Source organism: Ochlerotatus camptorhynchus, unplaced genomic scaffold (assembly GCF_037179485.1).
Source record: "Ochlerotatus camptorhynchus isolate MF236.1 unplaced genomic scaffold, CSIRO-AGI_Acam_v1.1 ptg000357l, whole genome shotgun sequence".
Lineage (NCBI taxonomy): Eukaryota > Metazoa > Arthropoda > Insecta > Diptera > Culicidae > Ochlerotatus > Ochlerotatus camptorhynchus.
This window is the reverse complement of record NW_027040845.1, coordinates 3,582,128-3,596,178: the sequence shown is the minus strand read 5'-3', so window position 1 is coordinate 3,596,178 and position 14,051 is coordinate 3,582,128. Positions and strand designations below refer to the sequence as shown.

Sequence of the window (14,051 nt, the reverse complement as noted above, 5' to 3'; positions counted from 1 at the left end):
AAAATTTCAGAAAATTGCTTCCCAGCAATTTTAAGATAAAATCGATGAAGAGAATCGATCATCGCAGTAAGGCCCTTATTCATGCTCACTGTCGAGTTCTTTGACAAATCAAGATAAACATTTCAAAATGTCCTTTCTACATAACTCAGCTACAAAACCTGTTGTATTTGACGTTTTGGGCGCCAGACAAGTACCTCCTTTATCAATTTATGTGGTCAAAAAAAGCGCGAAATATGTTTGCATAGCAGTGATTTTAACGCTCTTGGGTCATTCGTGACTTGTCCGGGGGTGAGATTCGTGACTTTGGCGTGAGAGGTATGGATGCTAACCACTAACCCCCAGCAGATTCCCCTCGCTCAGACCCGTCTGACCCGACTGCGACCATTAAGCTTATCTATTGTGGTATGAACATTTGGTATTGTTTAGAGATATTGATTTAGCATTTCAACCAAACATTAATATTTAAAAAGTCAAGAGCTAAAAACACAATTTATCAGGAACCACCCTAAGTCAATTCTGGAAAAAAAATGTTCTAACACGACAATGTCAATAAACAGAAAAAAAGTTTCTTCAACCAAGTTGCTTTAGATCATCTCAGCTACAACTTTGCCGAAGAACATGTGTGTCTTTACTTTCAAAAACTAAAATATTAGTTATGATTCGTTAGGTAACAACATTAGTTAAGTGTTCTAAAAAAAACTAATAATTTTCATAGCAAACGAAAAGACATACGCATGAAAATTATCATAAAAATCCAACAAAACAAATCAAATAAAAAATCAAAATTACAAAGGTAAATTTTTTACATTGTTGTATAAATTACCTTCATCCTATAAAACCATCAGCGGCAATGTGCGTGCAGGTGTGCCCATTTCTATGTATCGTCTTCCAGCTTTGTTCTACCTTCAAGTATCGTATGCCTATCTTGATGCTGTGTTTCCTTTCAATGCGATCGTTTTTGTGTTTGTTTGTATGTGTGTGTGTGTGAAGTGTATTATCTGGTTTCATTCGCGTAAAAAAATACCAAACCTTCATTTGCCTAACGCCGTTTTCCAGTTGTTGCAACTAAAATATGTTCCAATGAAGTTGTAGCGCCTTGTCTAACACCACCTAACGGGTTTAAGGCGACCTTAGTTTATCACTACATACGGTAGGAGTTATTCGCCAGGAAGCCTGTGTCGAGACTACTATCTATTGGAGATTCCTTGTGAACACATCCAAATGTCACAATAGGTTGAAGTAAAAAAAACCAAAATCGATCATTCTACATTAGCAGCAGTCTCTAGTTTTACAATATATGTTTTTTTAACTTTATTTTGATGTTTCCAAATCGAGAGGAAAATATTTTACCGACAAATCCAAGCGTCGTTTTGTTGTTGTTGTTTCAAACTTTGATTAGCCTTGTTGTTGGTTTATTGTTCAGTTTTGTTGATTCTTGAGTTGTCGCGATAATTTCAATTAATCCTGCACCCAATTCTGGCATTGTCGTTTATTTCGTATTTTAAAGGAAATCAATTGTTATTATACAGTTTGTTTGAAGTGTACCACTTCGTTCAATGATATATCATCATAAAAACTGGGCATCCTCTACGGAGATCCAGACAACCTTTGCCAGGTTACATTCGTGTTTTGCTCTGTCTCGGCCGTTGCGTTTGTTGAGCTAGAGCAAAAAAACGAGAGAACCCACATACGGGGTACCTATTTAGTATAGCGAGAACAACATTAGACAACGGGCAACCAAGTGGCTGCCAGCGTTGAAAAATTGCTTTATACAACCTTCAACAGTCTTGTTGCATTTGTTGCCATCGCGTTTCCGAAGGATGCCCATCAATATTTATATAAATGTAGTTTCTAGTTTCGTTCTTTTTTATCTAAGTACACGCTCACGCTCGGGCTCGGAACCGAATTTTGTGTGTTTGTGTGTCACACCTTATCAGTTGACCGTTTATAGACTTTGCTGATTATATTAACTATTTTACTTTATATGTTTGTGTTTGTGTGTGTATTTTGTAGTGTTTCGTAATTTTTTCCTGGATTCAGAATGAATTTGGTTTCTGATTCGCTGTGTGCATGTTTTTGTTTCTTTTTTTCTATTGTATCGCGAAACTCGGCTTGAACGTGTGTTTCTCTGAATTGCATAGAACTTCAAAGAGAGTCGAGAAATTTTATTGTGTGTATGTGTGTTCTTATGTGTTGTGTGTCCGTGTCTGTTCCGCTACAGTTTCGTTACAGTACGCGCAGTCCCGTGGATACTGGTTGTTTAAAACTAATTGATTTAGTAATCGTCAAGGTCAACATCGTCCAGCGGCTCGTCGGCCTGGAGTGACTGGAAGTCTACTTTGTAGCGTAGGATTCCTGAGCACATTGCACGCGTGCACACATTTATGGCCCCAAACCCGCATTGTTTGTTGGATTGCGTTAGTAAAAGTGTTAGCATTTTGTTTTTTGGAAGATAAAGAATAGAGAAGGGAGAAAACGGTTCTGTTAGCACCACTAGCAATAAGTGATTAGGGTAGACGCATCAGTTGTGTCACTAGCACCAGGTATGACTACTTTTGAAACTGAATCACTAAGTCGAATAAACACCTACTTCTCAGACTCCAGGCATACCACTAGCTAATTGCTATCTTTTGCTGATGCGTCTACCCTAGTTCCGACGCTGATATGTTTTAGCATTTGTCAAGGTTATTCTGTTTAGCGAACAGGGTACAAAAACTACTTGAAACCTACCTCCAATTCCACCAAATCCTCGCACAAACTGGCTGCCCTCTTGGGATTTGTCAGTGATAATTTCCAAAGTAGCACCAAAACTCTTGTAGTTGTTTGCAAGCCATTCCAACAAAGGCTGAGATTCGACCAGTTCCATCTCCACGCCACTCTGCAACGAAAAAGAAAAAAAGAAAAGAAAAATCCCATTACAAACCAATCTCCAGGCAGATCCAAAACATTCCAATTTCGTCACCTCCTTATCCGTGAAGTGAGACTTGTCCTTTTCCTGTTCCGGAGTCAGGTGCAATACTGTGGTGGACGTCGCACTGACATGGTTCTTCAGCACATAGCGTTGAATGTCCAAGTTCTCCCAGCAGATCAGCGTTTCGACTGAGCCCAGTTCCAGTGCCTTTAATGTATCCTCTACGCCGAAGCAGTATTTGCCAGTATCCTAAAATGAACCAACCAATTGAATAAAACATTCACCGCGTGCCACTCGTTTGACTTTACCTGTGAAATTTCGTCAAAGTATCGACCGATCAATTTCTTTTCCTGGATAAATTTCACGTTCTGCAACGATTCGGCTGCCAGTTCGATAGCCTGGTTAAAACCGTTCTCACCACCGTACGATACGTCCACTAGTTTGATAATTTTCGATTGCAACCGCTGTTTGAATGGATCAAAACATCATACATGGTCTTCGTAAAATCAGCTAAGAGGCAAATGATCTTACCGGATCGAACATATCTGACTGACTGAGTTCAGTTTTGAAATCGGCACTACCGGCCAGGATCAGTCCGGCAATGTTTGGCTTGTCGTTGGTGATGAACAGCTGGGTGGCCACCTCCGCTACCTTCCGGACGTAGTTGTGTCGCTTTTCCATACGCAGACGGGCGAAACGCAGCGCGGACTGACCACCACGACCGTGCTTCTTCGGCAGATCGACGGTGAATTTGTGCAGCACTTCGCGTGTGTTACCCTGCGAGTTAAATCCAAGTGATGTGTGTTACATACCCATGAAATCCGGAATACTGACGGGCGTCAAACAAACCTACCTGAAGCGTACCGAACAGTGCACCGTTACCGTCCATCACAATGAAACCGAACTTATTGTCGTCCGCCAGCAGGGCCGTCAGCGCTTCGGTGTGAAACTTATTATCGCATAAGTATAAAGAGGTATTGATCGGTTTGAACGGTTCAAAGTCAATGTTGACCTTCTTTTCCTTGCCCTCTTCGGTGACGATCGTACCGCAGTAGATCACGAGTCCATTCGGAGGCACTTTGGTGTATAGTTTGAGCCGGTGCTGGACCGAGGTAATGGCACCCAGTACGGAGAGGCGATTGACGCGGGACTTGATGTTGGAAGCGGTACCGAACTCGTCGGCCAACATCTTGCTCACCCGGCTGATCTGATCCTTGGGGGGAATGATCAGCGAAATCATGCTCGTGCCATTGCTGCAAAGAAAGCGGAAATCATGGGTGGTTAATAATGCATAACTAAAACAGTCTCTTTAAACTGTCAATGTGGTTTTAGAGCAGCGTTGCAATGGATTCATAAGTCTAAAAATCATAGCGTAAATGGTAAGCTCCAACCGGTATTATCCTCGAATTAAATCCTGACCACGAATGTCAGGCTGTTGTGGTGTCGACGTCGATGTTAAACAATACGATCCTTAACAAACATTTGGCAGATCCTTCAATCAGGGCCGGTATTAAAAGTTGATTCGAGTTGGAGCTTGCCGCCATTAGTTTCCTGAGAGTGACCCAAATTTGAGTTTAGTTTACTCATAAATCACTTAAAGTGCAGGAACCCAGCGATGAGTAAATTTGCCTCATGTTTTCCCAGGTTTGTCCAGGAGAAAAATCCCGAATATGAGAAAAGTTAAGATTGGATTCACTCAGTCTATCTATTGGTACTACTTCTAGACTGAGTAAAATTTTAGTCAATTCTGATTGATTGCCTTTTTTACACACCCAGGTGTTCCGAAAGGCTATAGAAAGTATCGCTTGAAAAATACGTTTTCGATCTAAGGCCTGGAGGGACAAGCATCCAATCGAATCAGCTCTATGAGATAGGAAAATGTGTGTGTACAGTTGGTTTTTCTTGTTTGAATCTGACATACAATCCCGATTAGACATATGCAGTGGCGTCGCCCTAACCTCAATCTACCTGTTCAACAACTCTCAAAACGTAAACAAACAAAACAATATTGGTTTCAATGGATACAAATCAGTAAAACTAGAAGACCCTATGCCATTTGAAACTGATTTGAAGGTAAAAATGACCCTAAATAACGATTTCAAAGTTGTTGAACAGGTAAAAAGTGAGGTTACGCGACGCCACTGGACATATGGTTCCAGATATATGAACAATACTGTGTTTTACTTGCTCGCTTTTCTCGAAGACTGTTGAACCGGTTCGCGTGAGTATGTTCTGATTATTGCGTAAACATCCACCGGCTTCGCTGCAAATATTGCGAAGCAGTAAAATAATCTTCCTGAAAGGTCTAGAGAAATGGACCAATGTGTTGCGGGTGCGGCTTTGCTGAAGGTGGAAAATCGCAAGGCCAGCTCGCTTCTCTGCCCGGTAAAGACGAAGACACAGGTCGCTCTTAGCTGTCGACACAAGCAGGCCCTTTAGGGGCTGTTCATAAACTACGTAGACAGTCTAGGGGGGGAGTTGACAATTATCCACGGCCCATACAAATTTTAAAATTTTTGTATGGACAATTGTCTACGCAGTACTTGGGTCAAGAATCCCAAAAAAACTGTCTACGTAGTTTATGGACAGCCCCTTAGACGCTAACCAAAGTACGGCCACGCAAACCAATACCACTTTCGGAAAGGTGAGAGTTGCTCTTATCCGATGATGTTGTTCGTTTGCGTGAGCGTACTTCGGTTCGCCTATAAAGGGCCTTAAAAAGTTTGTTTACAAAAGCTTTTGTGCCGTTATCAAATGTTACACCTGAACTTGTCACTCCGAACATAGTTTATCCATTTTTCGGATCTGGGTTGATTCTAACGAAATTTGGGTACTTTCGAAATAGCGCGTAAAGGAAGAGAGAAGGATAAGTAATTTTCATTTAATTCCACTACCTTATTTGCTTATCCTTTGCAGATACGCGTATTTCATCTACAATGTGCAGACTTCTTCTAATACTCGACTAGCTACAAGCAGTGCTGTAAATTCTCAAAATCATTTGAACATTTTTGATGAAAATGAGAAAAGTAGCTATTCGCTATCAAACGGGACCTCCTCCGAATGGGTGATATCAGTTGCTTAGTCATTTGACGAAGGCATGGATCATTCTCGTTTGAGAAACGCTATATATCATTCAATTGAGTGTAACCTACACACAAACGGAGCTCTGGTCGACATTCCGGCGAAAAAGCTAAGCCAACCCGACACCAACCTGACTTCTATCAAACCCCAACCCGATGTTGACCCGACATTGACCCGACATAAACTAAAAATTGACCCGACAACAACACGACATTGGGTCGACATCGACCTTAAATTAGCCTTACATTGATCCGACATCGGGTCGACTTGTCTGTTCGGGACCATTTTGCTGGATTTCTTCCATACTCCACTGTCTTATATCAAATGATACTGAGTGACTCAATTGACAGTGACAATGAGCTTCGAATGAGAAAGGGGCTCTTCAAATTATGGTCATGTGAGAATTCGTTTACACAGAATTGATTGAATGGTTGTAGTGGTTCATCTTCAATCGAATGATATGAAAATTTACAGCACTGGCTACAAGACACTGAAGAAGTTTGCACATTGTAGACGAAAAAAGCGTATATGTCAATGATAAGCAATTAAGGTAGTGAATTAAATGGAAATTACTAATCCTTCTCTCTTCCTTTATACAGGTATTCCATTAATAATAATACTAATACGAACGAACAATCGATATCAATTCTCTGATTTAAACAAAAACGCTTCCTCCCGGATGCCAACACGCCGACCACTCGGTTCATCGGATTGCCATTCAACAAGAGTCCGATTGGCAGCAGTAGAGTTTCACCGAATAACACCATCATCACGATATGTGACGGCAAAGGAGTGCCGCAGTTTACTCGGTCCTGTGGGATTGAAAGCTTCAGGAACACCCTCAAGTGTACGAATATTACAGCGCAAGCCACTGCCATCAGCATCAGCGCAATTGAACGCGGCTATAACAAAGTGTAGGTACGGGTGACAGTTCGAGGGCTTGGACTGGGACGAATGTCGGCTATCAAAGGATTGGAAATGGCTGGAATGAACATTGTATCCATCACCTATATGACACCGGTATCGTGTAATCCATGCCGACCTCGGAAAAAGCGAAACTTGTAAAAGCTAACATTACCACAAGTTAGTCGTAACCCTCACTACTTGTCCTCTTTCTATCAGCTCTTATTCCTATTTAATACAATTTGAAACTAGTGGGACAGAGCTACAAAACTGAGCCAGCTAGTGGAAGAATCTGATACCTATCCCGAGTAAAGTCCAGCATCAAAATGACAGCAAATCCAAATCAAATTTTGATATCAATATCAAACTAAAATCATAATTTGATTTCAGTCTATGCGATTGACAAATTTTATATCAAATTTTGTTTTCATTTTGCTGTACATTTGCTCTTTAACAATATGTTGTTGCGGGTTTGTTTTCATTGCTTTGGCAGAATATCACATTGAATACTCGTTTTGTTATCAACAAGAAAAATTTACATCAAATTGAGTGTTCAGTTTGTTCTCAATGATAGCAGAATTAGTTTTCAATGTGATGTTACAGGAACATTTGTTTGCTCTTAAATATTATATTTTAACCGTTAAAACGACACCTGAGTAAAAATTATCAGCGACATCACAACATCAAATTTAGTTTTCAATTTGATCTCAGACTTTGCTCGGGGTGCTATACGATGTAGCATCCCGAGCAAAGTAAAGCATCAAAATGACAGCAGATCGAAATCAAATTTTAATATCAACATCAATCTGACATAATAATTTGATTTCAGTTTACGCAATTGACAAATTTGATAGCATATTTTGTTTTCATTGTCTTAGCAGAAAATCAAATTGAATACTTGTTTTGTTATCTACAGGAAAAATGTAGGGGGGGTGGAAGCAAGAAGACCATACGGGGCGAGATGGGCCACTGTTCGTTTGGGCATATTACCAATTACAGGGCTAGTAGCGATCACTGCTGTCAAAAATAGTGATTTTAGTGACCATGTTGAAGAAATAAGTGACCAAATAGTGACTTATAGTTCAGAGTTGGTTGGAAATGCTAACATGAAGCTTTAGTGTGATGATTTATTAGCTAGAGAATGATCTTTAGAAGAATGTAGGTGGATAGTTCCGTTAGAGTACGGCAGTATGAAAATTGAATAGAAGTTGAAAATGAGCGAAGGGCCATTAAAGCGACAGTTTTCAAGATGACGCACATTTTTGCCTAGCCCGTACGATGTACGCGGGGACTTGAAGTATGTCTCCAAGTCCACAGGCAAAAATGTGCGTCCCTCTTGTTGCTCATAAACTGACTGCGGCTGTGGAATAGTTCTAGCGACGTTTTTCATCACTACCTAAAGCCCCACGTCGCGAGAGCATTTCCAGTCGATGGTGTGTTATAATGCAGTTCTTCTTTACCCAACTATTGTGTTGCTCCTCTCGTCATGACCAACGTGATCATCTCAGAGAGAAAGCAGTAGGGTGGTTGTTGCGTGCTGTACCATCATCAGCATTGTTGACGGCTACTCCCGCCTTGAGTTGTTACATTCAAAGTGTTTTTTATGTTACTTCATACGCGAAGTTAACGATTTTCAGAGTTGGTTGGAAATGCTAACATGAAGCTTTAGTGTGATGATTTATTAGCTAGAGAATGATCTTTAGAAGAATGTAGGTGGATAGTTCCGTTAGAGTACGGCAGTATGAAAATTGAATAGAAGTTGACTTATAGTTGTAAAAATAGTGACTAAAAAGTGACCTAAGAGAAATTAAATGTTTGATGTTTTAGACTTATTCAATAAGTATCTCATAAACACTTATGTACGATATGAACCTCTAAAGCGAAAGATTGAAGTTTCGTCAATTTTCCTTAAGTATTATAACCATTATAAACTCTGACTAATTTTCCCTGAACTTATATATGGGTACCTGAAGTTCTCAAAATTTGTTTAATGACCCGGCAAATTTTCTGATATCAATTCATAATTCCCTGACGCTTCTGCCGTTTTTGGATCAATCATAGAATACCCCATCATTCAACGGAACTCCTTGTAAGCCTCTGCAAATTTTCTTAAGTTAATGGGATTATTTTGAAGCTATCTGATTCGTCCTTGAAGTACTCGGAACTTCGTTGAATATCATGAAACTATCTAAAAATATTTAAATTTATTAGAAGTTCTCTGGAATTTCTTGAAGATATCACTGCTTGCTGAAAGTTCTCGCATTTTTTTTTAATTAATTGAAATTCGTTGATTATCTCTAATCAATTTAGCTAAATGTTCTCGTTTTTTAAGTTCTTGAGATCTCGATGATATAACACGCTTAAAATACTCTCACGTTTTCCGGAAGTTCATAGAATTTTTATCACGGTCCAGAAATTCTCTCGGAGCTTTGCTGAAGTTTCTACAGTTTCCTTGAAATTATTTGAACTGCCCTTGATTCTCTAATCTGTATTGATGTTTTCGAAACTTCCCTCAAGCTCTCAATTCTATTGAAGATCTCGGTTCTGCTGCTCGGAAATAAATGGAATTCCCGTAAACACCTTTAAATTTCCCTGAAATTCTCTACTCTTCTGTGAAGTTTCTAAAATATGTTTAGCTTGGACTTACTCAAATTAAGTATGTTTTTTTTAAACTTTATGAAGTGAGAAATTAAGTAAGTGTTAAACTTCAACATTCAATGGATTTTATTGTAATGCTGTTTCTTTAAAACTGATTGCCATGTTTTAGAAACGATTGGGTAAATTGCTGTTGCACAAGAAAAGCATATTTTTCGCGCAATTAAAAAATTACTTTTTTATTATAAACTAAATTATCCGTTAAAATACTGGAAAAACCTGGAAAACTCATGTAATTTTAATTAGAAAAATGAATAGAGACCCTGTAGATGAGAAAGACGATTAAACGCCTCAAAGCAAAAAATGATCAATCTTGAAATAAATTCACGCTGAAAAAGTTGAAAATAGTGACTGATTACAAGAAAAAGTGACTTTAGTGACTTGGTCTTAAAAAAAGAGACTTTTTAGTGACTGGCTTGAAAAAAGTGACCAAGTCACTAAAAAGTGACTCGCTACCAGCCCTGCTATTAACTCAATCTAATTGTTTTACAAACTTGTTGAAAATGCTTCAATTTGCTTCATCTCCATGAAAACCGTATCAAACTTCAATTAGGGGAAATGACGGCTTCGGCATGCCAGACTATTTTCGGCAACCCAAATTGAAACACTATTTTCACTGGATTTTCTTACGAAAACACTTCGCTGAATGCATGCAAACGATTCCTTATGCTTTCAGCTTCAATTTGACTATATTTTTACCACTGAGAAAAAGCAATCTAGCAAGGTTTTCTTGAAATGAAACACACGCACTACAAATTGTAGCTGATTTCGAGTTGCCGATAATAGAACAGCAGATTTACATGCAGTTCAAATGGAACGGTTGCCGAAGAAAAACTGGTTGCCGACAATACTCGCTCTCACTAGAGGAGATTGGAGCTTTGTAAAAGCGTTTCAAAACAGCTTTTGACAATTCTTTCGACTGAAATTGTTAGAGCAGCTGGCAGCAATAGATTGTAAACAAACCAATACTGCATATGTGTCCGTTCCTTAGAGAAAAAGACTATAGAAAGAAGATCGCTGCTTAGGTTGCCGATACGTAAATTCCCCTATATGTCTAAGATAATGATGGAAATGTAGCATTAGCTCAAAATCTCTAAAAAAAATATAAGATATGCAGTCAACATTTTACCGATCCGCTTCTATGCGAGCAATACACGAACAGTTGCTAAAAGAACTTAAGTTTCCATTTCACATGATTCCTGAATGTTATTTTCTAGCGAAAACCTGGCAAAACGATAACTTTTACTAGGGTGCTCATTAGACTGATGCAAAATTTGACTTTTTCGCTCCACAGTGCTTAAATGGTTTCAAATCGGGTCCTCATTAGCCTTCCAAAGTTACAACTCATTTGGTTAGAAACAGACTTCGCACAAGCCATTTGAAGTTTACATGTAAATTAGTATGGGAAATCTCAACTTTTTGTTCATTGCCTTCTAGTCTTTTTCCATATTGAGCTGCAGTTCGATATTTCGTCTACAATGTACGGACTTCTTCAGTGTCTTGTACAAATACTCGACTGCACAGACAGTCGAGTATTAGTACAAGACACTGAAGAAGTCTGCACATTGTAGCCGAAATACGCGTATCTGTCAAGGATAAGCAAATAAGGTAGTGGAATTAAATGGAAATTACTAATCCTTCTCTCTCTCATTCCACAGCCTACTGTAATATTTGTGTCTTATGCAAATGCATTGAATCTGAAAAAACTTTTGTAAAGAAACCTAGACCAACAATTGAAATAGGCGGAACAACCAAACGTAAATAATGACTTTAAACACAAAATTCTCAAGAATCAAAACACTCCCACGCAAACTAACAATGCCATTCGATAAAGGAAGTTTGCTCTATAAGATGACGGTGTTAGATTGCTTGAATGTGCTTTGATTCTCGAGGAATTTGCGTTTAAAGCCATTGTTTACGTTTGGTTGTTCCGCCTATTTCAATTGTTGGTCAAAAATTATTATTATTATTTATCTTTATTAGGGAGGCTTTCAGCCTGGGGCTGGTTCGCCTCCACCGTTGGTCAAAAAACATACTGGTTCAAGCTTCAAATTTTAAAGATATTGTAAAAAAAAATAATAAAAACGGCAAATTTTTGAACTTTAATATCTCCTAAAGCGCAAAAAATCGCAACCTGATATTTTTAGCAAACATTAAGCAATACTCGATAAACAAAATATCAAAATTTGATAAAGGTATATTTTGGTTTTTTTTTACATCAAATTTGGAGGCGAACCAGCCTCCCTAATAAAGATAAATCAATCAATTTTTTGACATCTAACAGGTCCTTGAAGTTTTACGATGTTCCATGAAGTTTAAAAATCCTTGAACTTCAACGAAGTTACCCAGCGGCGCCGGTGGTGTAGTGGTAAGTGTGATTGCCTCTGACTCCAAAGTCGGCGCCGTCAGGATTTTCTGAGGCATAAAATCTCTGATCACGCCTTCCTTCGGAAGGGAAGTAAAGCCGTTGGTTCCCGGTCCATGAATTGATAGGTCGATGGGTAGTGTCCAGGTATGGGAGATGCCTTCCTGGCGTCGGTAGCATTGGATTAAGGAAAAAAAGCGAACCAACCGAATTTTTAAATTTTTAGAGGAATCTATAGTTTGTTTATTTTTTACAAAGTTCACTCAACTTCTACAAAATTTGCTGAACATATGAAAAATCTCTGCATTCCGACGAAATTCACTGAAGCTCTACAAACTTCGCTGAATCTCTACAACGTTGGCTGCACTTTTAGAAAATTTCTTTTACGAAGTTTTCTAAAGTTCTACGAGGTTTCCTAATGAACTTAGAAATTCTTTGAATCCATCTATATATATTTTTTTATTTGAATATAGGGTATTTTAAAGAATTGGAGAAAATTGAAGCATCGGCTAGAGAATTATAATGAAAATTTTCGCGTCACTTTTCAAATAGACCAATGTCATATATCAACCATATTCACCAATGTCATATATCCCTTTCACAGATTTCAGAGTAGGGTACCTAGCTTTAGATTGGCCCCGCCTTCAGAAAATGAGCACCAATCATGTTAGGCAGTCCAAATGACCGAAGTACCAATCATGTACCCATCATTTCAAACTGTACATTGGACAATTTTTGACCTATGATTATCTTAAATAAATGAAAGTAAATTTGGATGGGTGTTTTTGTATCACATACAATGATAGAAGAGCAATAGTTTGTATCGCTTAGCTCGATTTACATTTGTTGCTTAGGATCTTTTGAAAAGTGACGCGAGAATTACAAATGAAGTTTGATGATAGTTGTAGAGGAAATCTAGGGCTAATACTAAAGAAAGTCTGGGAAGAATTCTAATGGAATTTAACTAGAAATTTCAGGTTATTTTGAAAAGTATCTCATGAAAATTGTAAGGGGAGGTTAAGGTGAGTGTTAGCGTAGTCCTGAAGAGACTATTCTGGGGATTATGATGGGAACTCTAAAGCAATTCGAAAGTAATTTAGAGGAGCATTATAAGGGAATCGCAAATTTGACTGTACATCCTGAAACTATGCCTAATGATCACCTACGGCTGAAAATCTCTTCTATGTTGATCAATCAATCAATCAAAGAGAAATTTTGAGGAAAGTTGTTTGGAAATATGTATAATAATTCCATGGTAATCTAAGTATATACTCCAATCAGAGACGTGTTGGGCCTCGCGAACTCTGCTATATGCAGTCGATTTATGTGTTTCTGTACATGTCTAGTATAAGAAAATAATTCCTTTGTCTCTCTTCATTAGTTTTTGTTTGTCTTGGGGCCTGTTCATAAACTACGTAGACAGTTTTTTGGGATTCTTCACCCCCCCCCCCTCCCCCTGCGTAGACAGTTATCCATACATTTTTTTAAATTTGTATGGGCCGTGGATAATTGTCAACCCCCCCCCCCCTAAACTGTCTACGTAGTTTATGGACAACCCCTTGTCCCCACGTCTCGATAAGTCTCGAGTATTTGGCCCAACTCCGAATACACATAGAAGTAAGTTAATTTTGTTACAAACAAGCGCCGTAAAGCTAACGCGATTGACCTTTCCAAATAAACAAACTAGATAAAATAGATACCGATTCGGGACGTCATTCTAAGTACGATAATGAAAACGGCGGTGGAGATGCTCTTAAGCAATCCTGGCTCAAAACGAGTAACACTCTTTCCTCTGCCTGACCCGATCGGAAGTTTCCGTCGCATAGGTAGTTCCTTCTTTCGAATGCCAATGTGATGTTTTTTGAAGAATTCCATCAGAAGGTGACTTGACCCGAACAATATACTAATAAATCTGCTGAACACTGAAAATTGCAAAAACAAATTTAATGAAGTTAAACGATAATTGATTGAGGAAGAGAAGCAAGCAGCTGTTTTTAAACTGAGTTTTACATCTATGAAAAAGCCATATCTTCAAGAACATATACATCAAGTTTCAAGTATCTCCTCTATCACTGGAAGCTATTTTCACTCCTAAATTAGTTTATTTTTAGCAACAAAGAAGGAGAAATCCTTCGA

The 14,051-nt window shown here is 38.6% G+C and overlaps 1 protein-coding gene across 5 annotated transcripts in view; it reads right to left on the bottom strand.

Moving 5' to 3' along the window:
* eRF1 (eukaryotic release factor 1) overlaps positions 1–14,051 on the bottom strand; it is a 29,547-nt gene that overhangs the window by 7,989 nt on the left and 7,507 nt on the right. For 4 of the 5 annotated variants that reach the window (XM_065231551.1, XM_065231550.1, XM_065231553.1 and 1 more), the window contains exons 3-7: positions 3,765–4,164; positions 3,443–3,688; positions 3,220–3,375; positions 2,963–3,160; positions 2,731–2,878 (exon numbers count right to left, since the gene is read on the bottom strand). In XM_065231551.1, the coding sequence (XP_065087623.1) occupies positions 2,731–2,878; positions 2,963–3,160; positions 3,220–3,375; positions 3,443–3,688; positions 3,765–4,164 (1,148 nt within the window). Of the gene's footprint in view, positions 1–823; positions 2,356–2,730; positions 2,879–2,962; positions 3,161–3,219; positions 3,376–3,442; positions 3,689–3,764; positions 4,165–14,051 lie in introns of all 5 variants that reach the window. The other variant, XR_010518341.1, reaches the window with a different exon arrangement.